Raw genomic sequence first — 10,454 nt, forward strand, 5'->3', positions numbered from 1 at the left:
CTCCCTTTAGGAATAATAGTCCTAAGTGCCTTCGGGACTGATAGGAATGGGACGGGTAATAGCATGCAATAGTAATCGAGACCAATCCGCACTGTAATACCTTAACGGGGTGGGAAGGGTAGATATGGATATGATGACCGGTGCGCTAATGCCACGTGTAACCTCTCTTTTGAGGAGTGATTACCGGGTATTGCATTGATGTGATCCATATTTTTGTAAACCTAGGACCCCCTTTCTTTATTTCCCCCTTCTTCTTTTTTTAAGCATTGTAACTCCTTGTTAAAAATCAGCTCTTTTAATTGCTCTTTCAAACTTTGTTTGCTTTCAAACTATTGTGCATTGAAATCCCTTCTTATTTGAGCCTTATCTGCTTATATGTTAATTGCACCCCAAATTCACAATAACTGTCTGGCCGGGAACCACACTAGTGAATCTTGGGGGGTGCCTAACACCTTCCCCTTGGGATAATTTCAAGCTCTTACCCAATCTCTGGTTACCCAAACAGACTTAGAATTGAATCTCTATTGGTGTTCTAATGCACCTTAATCATTAAGTGGCGACTCTTCAAATGCAAAAATCCAGTTCCCAAAAGGAACGAGTTGTCCTTCCAAATGTCATAAACCCGATTTCGCGAGAAAAAGGGGGTGCGACGGTAGATAAATTGCAGATAAAGTTGTATAATATATAATTAGTTGTATGAAATTTGTTTTTACTATATATAAATCAGATACAAAATATACAAAAGATATATTGTATAAAATTTGTATTTAAGTTGTATGTTATTATAGTTGTATTTAACTGGGTAAAAATAATGTATGAAAATTGTAGAAATAATGCTATATCATGGATCCTGCAATTAGCAATAGAACAAAATTGGCAAAGTATTTACTTGAATATTTGCTTGGTGAGACAAAGCGTTTTGTTGTACTTGTCTTAACGGGGTGATTCTGGTAAGGTTAAATTTTCTTTTTCGTTCTGTGAACCATTGCTAAATTGAAAAGAAGAATCGAGTCTAAAGGGATCAAAAGAAGGAAAAGACGGGATCAACCATGAAAAGAACTCGTCTGAAAATTATTTTCCCAAAAAACTTACTGATGTGATTTTTGTATCTTTTAAGTGGGAATTGGTATTTGGGAGAACTATACAAGAAATGACAGGGTGGAGAAAAATAGCTTCCATGATTACTGTATATTAAGGCGGAAGAAAAATAAGGAAAGAGAAGAGGAGGAAAAAAAGGAAAAAGGTGTAACTAAATCCCTTGATTGAAGACATAAATAATGGATTTAGGAGCCTTTTAAGGTGAATTGTATATATTTTGTAACTAAAATGTGATTAGATCGGGTAAATACCAAAATATGAATATTTTTCATAATAAGGTTTCAAATAGTGTATAGGAATGAAAAAATCCCTTTTTGATTTTGATCGTTGGCAACGGTCCAGAAATTTTTTTAAAAAAAAAAAATTGTAACCGTAACCAGGCTGGACCGGGCTACCCGGTAACGGCTAACCGGGCTAACCGGGTTCCGGTACCCCGGTTACCAAATTTTGTTCGTCCAAGCCCGGCTCCCCGCCCAACCCTCCCCAGCCCGTCCCCACCCCCTACGGTACCGGGCTGACCCGAGTTGAACCGGGTTGTGAACGGGTCAACCCGGACCGATTAACAGGTATAATTCACACTACCTTCCTAGACTCCACTCGTGAGATTACACTTGATTTGTTGTTGTTATTGTTGTTATTATTTTAAGCTTTAATACACCTCTGCTTCCCGAGTACTTGCATCTTCTATCTTTTCATAAAGATGTTTATGTTCATCCTGCCATTTCTGGACAAAAATTGCTTTTATAAGCTAGCAACGTACTTACTACTTATTAACCCAATTATTACACCATGTACTAGCAATATCTTTTCTATTTTTTTGGTTCAAAGCAATATCTTTTATGCTTTCAAAGGTCCAGTTCATTATTGGCTATTACATCTAGACAATTCTATAAAGTACCTTCTATACATAAATGTGAATGCATCTTTAACTGACGAGCTACCAAAAAATGGAAGAAATTATAAAACATGTCCAAAATACTATTAGATAATCTATTTTTAAGGCGTTAAAATGGGTTGGGTACCATTTTGCTACCCTACTCAAAGAACATTAGATGACAAAAAACCTCGTGCCTTCCATGCCTAACAAGTAATGGCAAGATTAATAAGAGAAAAATACGCAAAGAAACGAGAGAGAACACAGAAAACTTATCTTTACTCGCAAAACAAGGTCTAAAAAACAACCAATTCCATAAATTCAACAAAAGCAAAACAAAGAACAACGGCATCATACAAATTCACTTCTCTAACTTCCAGGATACACGACTCAACACATTTAAAAGATGAAGCCAAGCACGTCCTGCTAAATTTCAGCACGTCAAATGCATGAGTTAAATAGGCTTGATCTTGAAATGGAGTGAGATGAGAGAGAACACAAAACACTTCAAATCCTGCAACAAAAACCAAGAGTCGAATTTTGCAGAAGTATTCCAAGACTGAGAACCAACACCAATTTGCTGAAACAAACTTAAAGAAATGCATCAATGATGTTTGATTTAAAGATAATAACATGTCAACTACCATAATAAAATGGCGCAAAGCAGTGAAATTAATTGATCGAGAACAGGAAATCCTTCAGAATCCCTCCAACATAAAAGAAAGGAGACGATGAAGGGTGTCCAAGCTGGGGTTAACTCGTATGACAAGTGGGGTGATGATGTGGGCTTAAGGGGGTCAAGATGGAGGATGGGATGGCTTGTAGCTTCTATTTCTGCTTAGCAATGTGAAGGGGGAGAGGAAAGAGGGTAATAGAGGAGGAGGAGGAGGTGAATTGCTGCAACATGAAAGCATGTCAGTTTTATTGCTAGCCGGTCTTTATAGCCATCCAAGGTCATTTTTGTCGTAAGGTAGAAAGGGGAAAGAAAAAGGCTGGCAAGAATCTTAAGGATGAAGTTGGTTCAAGTTGTAAGTCAAAAAGTATTACTTTCTCACACATATCCATTACTCTTTCTTTTCTTTTATTTTTAACTATTCTAATCTCTCCTCTCCCCAAAGACAATGTATTAATAAAAATAACCATCACTTCTCCCTTCTAATTATGATCAGACCATGTTTCTGTTAAAAGGGTAGAAGATGAGGAAAAGAAGAAAATAAGCCACTGAATAAGCAGTATTAGGCAGAAATGAGGCCACAATTTAAGTCCAGCTTGCATTAAGAAGAGTATCTTTAAACAAGAGGTCTTTGATGGAAAGAAATCAAAACCTCACCTCTCTATTCATTTAAAGATGGAATGAGGGACTTCACCAACCAGCTTCTAGTGCAATCTAAAGATGGAGTTTGTGGGATTAGATTTTCTTATGGAACTCAGAACTGGGAAGCAGATCAAGTCCAGGAGGTTCACATATATCATCAGTTTACACAGAGAGAGGACCCTTTTTACAGTATACAACTAGGATTCCTAGTGTGCTTTCAGTGAGTTATACATGTAGCTAATGGTGGCAAAATGGTTAAAAGAAAATAGTTATCTACCCATATTATCCTTTAAAAAATGGGTTGGACAATGAACTTTTTAAAAACGGGTCCAATATGGATAAGAACCATATTATCCACTTAGAAAATGGATAACTGACTAATGGATTTAACTTTTACATTTGTAAAACCTCAAATAGGGTTCCTCAAGTTTAGGAGACTAGGAATTCTCCCAAAGTGATCATATTCAAGAAGCCATGGATAATATGGATAATATCCGCCGGTTAACCAGTTTTTTATCTGTATTAAATATGGGTCGGGTCGGATAATTTATCCGTTTTTGCATTACCCGTTTTCGGCCTGTCCATATACGACCTGACCCACCCGTTTGCCACCCCGACATGTAGCTAATTAAGACTAATATTATCTTGCTTGTAAAGCTCCAATAAAGGCCAAACAAATGGGTTAATTTGAAGTAAATCAGAAAATCGACCCCCAACATCGTACATCTAGACCATTAGAAAGGAGAAAGATGAGTTATCTGAAAATTAACTCTGTTAGATGAAGGTCCAAAATTGTAGCTTCACCTTTTTTTTTTGTTGGGGTGTGTGTGTGTGTGTGTGTCTGGGAGAATGTATATTTTACAAAAAGTGAATGTCAGTAGCCAAAACATTTTTTTTGCATTTCTATTACAATTTTCACAAACTAATGTGTACAACAATGCAACTTGTTACAAAAAACTTTCTAATGTATTCATATAAAGAAGTAAAGAAAGATAGAAAACTCTTGTAGATCCGTACCTGAACAAGATAATAGAAGATACGAAGTCCCTCGGGATCTTTACTGGTCTGAACATCCATTAGCGAACCAATCTTAGATGTAGTGAAAGATATGTGTTCATTTCCCATCACAATCTCAAGCTCCTGCCTACCCACTCTATCTGGTTCAGGCCAGTTGTTATCATCTTCTTTCATGATCTATAATAAATGAACATCCAGAACCTTTAACCATTTCCATTTTGTAATCAGAATAATAATAATCAAGTACTAAAACTGATGAAGTAAAGAGGTGGAAGGGGTACAAAACGAACATATTACTTCAGCCCCAATAAAAGAAACCCCAATCCTCCACTACCCCTCCCTCCCCCTCCCCCCAAAAAAGGAAAAAGATTCAACCTAATACAACAAGAAATCTCCTCTTCACCTATTCCATAGCTAAACAAAGGTCAGGCACTCAATCTAAGGTGGCATAATGACAGGTGAGAGCAATAACAACAAAAGCATCGGAAGATCCTAAAGTAGTATATTCAGCTGGTCATTCTATCCCATCTAAATAGATATTATGTTTAATATGGATACCTACATCATTACATTCCATTCACGATTAGGAATACACATGCTTACACCTAGTTGTCATGTTTTCAAAATGATAATTCTGCTTCTTTACAATGAACTTTACGCCAAAATTGCTCAAAATATCGTGATTATTTCCTTCCAGGATGAGAAGTTTGCTGCTTTACTAACATTCTTAGATCAGAATGGCTCAAGAATTGGTATTTCTTTCATTGGCCTTCCCACAATCACTGGCCTTCAAAATAACTTGCATATTCCCAGCATCAGGATGAAAGTAACAACCTAAAGCTAACAGCCAGCAATTTGAAAACCCGTAAAGAATCAATCAACCAATCAGTTATGCCTCTGTACCGCATCAATTTTTATTTTGTTTTGGATAAGTTAATCCTCCACATCATAGCTTTACACGAGCTTGTAGACTATGCTTTGCATTAGGCAAAGTACAGACCAACAAATAACAATTTAGCAAAAATCGCTGTAAAAAACCTAAAACACCAAATTGAAATACCAAGATACCGAGTTTGACCCAAACCCTATAAATATAATCGAATAGAAAAAAGAAGGAAGAAAATCAAGGGGAGAGTTCAAAAGGACCTCGCTATCGGCAACAATGCGACGGCATTCTTTGAGGACAGCAGGGGTAAGGAAGACCTCTTTGCGAATCATGGTATCGTTCTTGTAGTTTGAATTGTTAGCATAACGGAGCTTGCCATCTGGTCTAAACTCGAACTCTAAGAACTCGTGCCCGAATTTTCCCTTGTGACCGACGTAATATCTCAGGTAAAACTCGTCGTTCTCTGCCATCTCTCCCATGTCTTCGTGAAAAATACGGTGTCAATGGAGTCTCTCTCCCTTATAGGTCCCCGTTGACCCCGACCTGAGATTATAAGGCCCAAAGGCTTGCAATTTAAAGGCCCAGTCTGCAGATTTTGGAGGAGAGCAAACTTCATTTATATTGATTTGATTGCAAATTATAGCCAAAAACTTATTATATTGGCTACACACAAAAAAACATGTGCTGACCCATTTGATCAACTCTTCAAGTTGCAAAATAGAGTTTTTAATCTATTCTGAGTTGTGAACAAAGATAGGTAACATGAGTCTTGTGGTTAGAGTAATATGATATATACTCTTTTGTTTTTCGAAACTATCTAAAATACTTTAGGCAGCTTTATTTTTCTACCAATTAATATTTTTTATATTTTCAAAATATTAAACTATTTGCAGTTCATAATTTTTTTTGAGATAATTTCTGAATCAAAGTAACTTTTTATTACTTTAAATAATTCATTTGCTTTCATTAACATCATAGTAATTCAAACCTTTACACATTCAAAATTCCAATAATACGGACCAAAGGGGGGTAACAACAGTCATAATTCATTAGAGAGTAATTTCGTTTAATATGTTTCATGAAGAAAAAAAAGGCTTTACATTCAATATCAACCAAATTATGTTTGCTTGCAAAAGGTGTCGAAATTTTTTCCAGACACTCCTTCAATTTATTGAAATCTTTTTGGGAAAATTTATTTTCATCTCATTCTTAGACAAAGCATCACCTTAACCTCATTATAATTGCAACTTGAATAGAGTAACATGAGTCTTGTGAGTTGTGATTCAATAGAATTACTTTAATCTTTTTGTGAGGTGGACCTATTGTTTTTTTTTTTTCATTACCGTTCTTTGATTTTTATTTTAATAGAAATGTCAGCAGCGTCTTAATTATAAATTTTTATACATAAGGTTAAGGTAAAAGAATAATATATATATATATATATGCTTTTATACATCATACAACAGTCTACACACGTTGGATAGATACAAGTGCTCGGGATACAAAATAGACCATCACTATACAAAATATATAAAAAATAGAGTGTCACTATACAAAATATATACAAAATAGACTTCCACTATACAAAAATTATACAATAAACTGTCACTATACAATTTATATACAATAGAATGTCAATATACAAAATATATTCAAAATAGACTATCACTATACAAAAAATATACAAAATAGATTTTCGGACTACTAAATGTAATTTGTTTGGGCCGAAGGGACATTTCATGTCAATAGAAAAAACATGAGCTATTAAAATTTTGAGGGGCTATAGAGGGTCATTTTCTCAGAGTGTTTAGACCCAAAATAGTGAATGGAGCAACTATTATAATAGTAGTATTAATGAATAATGCTTCTTTCGTCCCAAAATAATTTTTCTACTTTGATTTGAGACTGTCATTTTCTGAAAATTTGAAAACATAATAAGCTTTTAAATAATGTGAATATTTGAACTCATACATAGACTTTTGTGATTTTTCTTTTATTTATGAATAAAATTGAGGTTAATTTCATAGATGGTCACTCAAATTTTATATTATTATACTAGAATAGCTTAACTATATTTTTGTAATAAAAAATTCACTCAATTTTACTGAAGTACCACAAAAGTTACTAAATTATGTTTTATAATAATAAAAAAATATTTAATTTGCTTAAAAAGCAAAGAGAGATACTAGGAGGAAACATATGAGATATTTCTACGATACTTCGGCAAAGTTGTTATGACCTTTTTTTAGTAAAAAAATTATTTTAGTGGCTTTTGTGATATTTAGGTAAATTATTTTATTTACTATTTTTGGTGTAATAAAGTAAAAGTGAGTGACGATATGTGTTGAGTTCTATAAAATGTAATCTGACTACTTTCAAAATAAACAAAATATCGTTTAAGCCTATAGGCATGGTAATTAGGTAGGGCAGGGCAAGGCAGGGCAGGGCAGGACAGGACAGGGTAAGGTATGACATACTAATCTTTTGACCCACCTAACCATGTTCTATTTAGCACATTTTTAAGTTTTTGCCATGTTAAGCGTTGTTCTGTCGTGCCCTGTTTAGACTCTTTTTAAATGTTCTTTTTATTTTGCAAGATTATATTTAAGTTTTTATAACTTTTTAAATGAAGCTAAAACTTGGTGCATTTTCTAAAAGAAAAAAAAAAATTGACCCGCCCTACTAGCCTAGTAAAAATATTGCACTACCCTGCCCGATTAAGGCCCTGTCCTGCCCCTGCACGCTGCCTCATTGCCATCTCTGTAAGCCTGACCTAAATGAATGTAATCATCTTTTCGGATAAATGTCTCATTGTCCTTTGCAACCCACTGGAAAGTATACGTCTTTCTCATATAACATACTAATATTTCTAGGCCAAGTAATTGAAAAAGGACTACTTGGAAGAAAAGTACAGTTAACAAATGATGAGATCAACTCCAACTTCTCAGACTCAGAGTAAACAAACCAAAACACACCCTCTTAAACTGTGAAAATCCTCATATTTACATGAACCAAAATAGCAAGGACAAGATTCCAAGGTTTACTAAAAGTAGAGAACTTAAACCAACATGGTTAGACACATTAGTAATAGAACTAGGAACAATAGCTGAAGGGTTATTATTTCTCTTGGAAGCTGAAGGTGTAGGAAAAGAGACCCTGGCCTGGGGTGCTGGTGCTGGTGCTGCAGCTGGAGAAGCTACTCCATTATCTTCTACATTTACATCAAGTTTCATTCCCCCTAGGCAATGTAATCTGTTCCCACAAATAAAATAACTGTCCCCTGGCTTTGTTAATGGAAATGTTGTATTGCCTTTACTGCTTGATTTTAGTGCATTTGTTGTGTTGCACCTATCGAAATTCTCCTTAGTTACCTCATACACACTATGGTAATTTGAGAATTGGAACACTACAAAAAAAAAAATGATGAGTCCATATATCGATGTGATTAACTAAGATTTGAGGAAATTAATTAAGTTTTCATCTATAAATATGTAATTAGTGAAGATGATATACTTACGAAGAACATCACCGACGATGAATCGTTTGCCTGATAACCATGTATCAAGATCAGTACTAATATCCCAGCCAGAATTATCACCCACCAGATAATTAGTGGCTGAACATGAGTATGCAAGAGCAAGAATTACTGATATGACATAAACTAATAGAAGCTTTGCCATAATTGTAATTACTTGGAAGAAAGATGAAAAATGGGCTATATATAAGTATATTATGTTGTGGCATGCAAGATTGGAGACTTTGCAATTAGATTACCTAACGATAATAAATAAAAAGCTTAGCTGAAATAGCTTTCATAAGGGAGTTAATTACAGTCTGCACTTCTTTAAGTTGTAAAGGGACGAAATAAACGTTTGTTGAGATTATGGAGAATCAGAAACTATTTTAAATTGTTATGTTGGTAGGGAGGTGGAACATAAATTGTGCTGTTTTAGAAGGCAGTTTAACGTCTCTTGACTCCTAATTATTCTTTGTCTTTGTGTTTTCACTTTGAAAATGACAGTCCGATGATAGGCTATAATTGCGTATTTTAATCGCTTATTACATTCTAGTTTACTGCACATTAATTGAGTTTGAGCTTTAATCGTTAGAGTTTTGCATTAAAATATGTGTTTTATGCCTTGTAGGAGTGATTCCGATCTATGTAGGCGTTATGGAATGAATTCAAGTGATTTGGAGCTTTGAAGTCTGAGTAAAGCCCAAGAAATTAAGCCGGGATCGTATTCGGGGATCAATGGATGATAGTTAAGAACGAAACGAAGAATCGAGCGAGCATATGGCGCATTGTCTAGTAAAATGCGCATACTTTTTCGCTTAGAACACCGTTTGCGCTCCACAATATATCGTTGGAAAGCTATTTGAAAGGGCTACAACTTTCATGTTTTGCATTTTTGCGAATTCCCATTACCGCACCGCACACTGCGCCGCACCTGTGCAATTTTCCAACAGTCTGCCAGAAAATAGCTCTCTGAACTTTCCCACTGCCGCGCCGCACAGTGCGTCGCCCCATGCGGAGCGCCTGGACAAATTTCAGAGTGATTGTCCTATTTCGCGCGGGAGAAGGTGTTTTCGTCTGGGCCTGACCCTACTTGTTATAAATACATATAAAAATGCTATTTTGAGGACTTTTAACACATCTTAGACCTAGGGAGACTATTTTGGAGAGGAGACGTGGGGGAACATACACCATGCTTGGAGGAGGCTTCTAACTAGTTTTTATTCTCTTTTCTTCCTTTAATCTCATAGTTTATTAGTTCTAAAATTTTGGGTGCTACATGAACGTTGTAGTTTGAAGCTTAGATTGTTCTTATTATTTTATCATATTAGTTTATTTATTCAATCTTGCGCTTAATTATTTGATTGATCGATCACCAATTGAATACTATCTACGAATTTAGGATTGAACTCGAGAGAGGGAATTCTAGATTGCATATAAGATTGAGTAGAGCAAGATCTTAACTCTGAGGGGGGGCGAGATTTGCGGTTAGGATAGGAATATACCTAATCGCCTTGCTTGGTTATTATACGGGAATTATAAATGTGTTCTTGTTAATCCTAATTCCAAAGGAATATAGGCGTTAGGTTAGCTTTACTAGGCGAGTTGTACTTCGGGAGAAGGCTACGAGCAATATTAACCCTGTCAACCAATAAACCAGATAAATTAATTAGACGGTTTAAGTAGAAAACTCAACGGGATTGTTAGCTAACCCATAGCTCTAGAATATTCACTGACATTGAATTCGTCT

General features: G+C 35.3%; 2 protein-coding genes across 2 annotated transcripts; both read right to left on the reverse strand.

The window, feature by feature from the left end:
* Window positions 1-2,231: 2,231 nt before the first annotated feature.
* On the reverse strand, window positions 2,232-5,773 carry LOC107779340 (protein mago nashi homolog). Its single transcript, XM_016599742.2, has 3 exons — window positions 5,451-5,773; window positions 4,305-4,481; window positions 2,232-2,486 (listed from the first exon to the last, which is right to left on the reverse strand). Exons 1-3 carry the CDS (start codon window positions 5,667-5,669, stop codon window positions 2,427-2,429), a joined length of 456 nt encoding a protein of 151 aa, XP_016455228.1. The 5' UTR covers window positions 5,670-5,773; the 3' UTR covers window positions 2,232-2,426.
* Window positions 5,774-8,104: 2,331 nt separating this feature from the next.
* Window positions 8,105-8,870, reverse strand: LOC107779341 (mavicyanin-like). Its single transcript, XM_016599743.1, has 2 exons — window positions 8,708-8,870; window positions 8,105-8,596 (listed from the first exon to the last, which is right to left on the reverse strand). Exons 1-2 carry the CDS (start codon window positions 8,868-8,870, stop codon window positions 8,193-8,195), a joined length of 567 nt encoding a protein of 188 aa, XP_016455229.1. The 3' UTR covers window positions 8,105-8,192.
* Window positions 8,871-10,454: the final 1,584 nt, after the last annotated feature.

Source organism: Nicotiana tabacum, chromosome 6 (genome assembly GCF_000715075.1).
Source record: "Nicotiana tabacum cultivar K326 chromosome 6, ASM71507v2, whole genome shotgun sequence".
Lineage (NCBI taxonomy): Eukaryota > Viridiplantae > Streptophyta > Magnoliopsida > Solanales > Solanaceae > Nicotiana > Nicotiana tabacum.

Bases quoted from the DNA above. Each gene is read 5' to 3' on its own strand.
- LOC107779340 (XM_016599742.2), bottom strand. From the start codon at position 5,669: ATGGGAGAGATGGCAGAGAACGACGAGTTTTACCTGAGATATTACGTC. The intron at 4,482-5,450 runs GTCCTTTTGAAC...CATTTATTATAG, and splicing joins GCATTGTTGCCGATAGCGAG to ATCATGAAAGAAGATGATAA. The intron at 2,487-4,304 runs GTACGGATCTAC...TTTTTGTTGCAG, and splicing joins TCTTCTATTATCTTGTTCAG to GATTTGAAGTGTTTTGTGTT.
- LOC107779341 (XM_016599743.1), bottom strand. From the start codon at position 8,870: ATGGCAAAGCTTCTATTAGTTTATGTCATATCAGTAATTCTTGCTCTT. The intron at 8,597-8,707 runs GTAAGTATATCA...TTTTTTTTGTAG, and splicing joins CATCGTCGGTGATGTTCTTC to TGTTCCAATTCTCAAATTAC.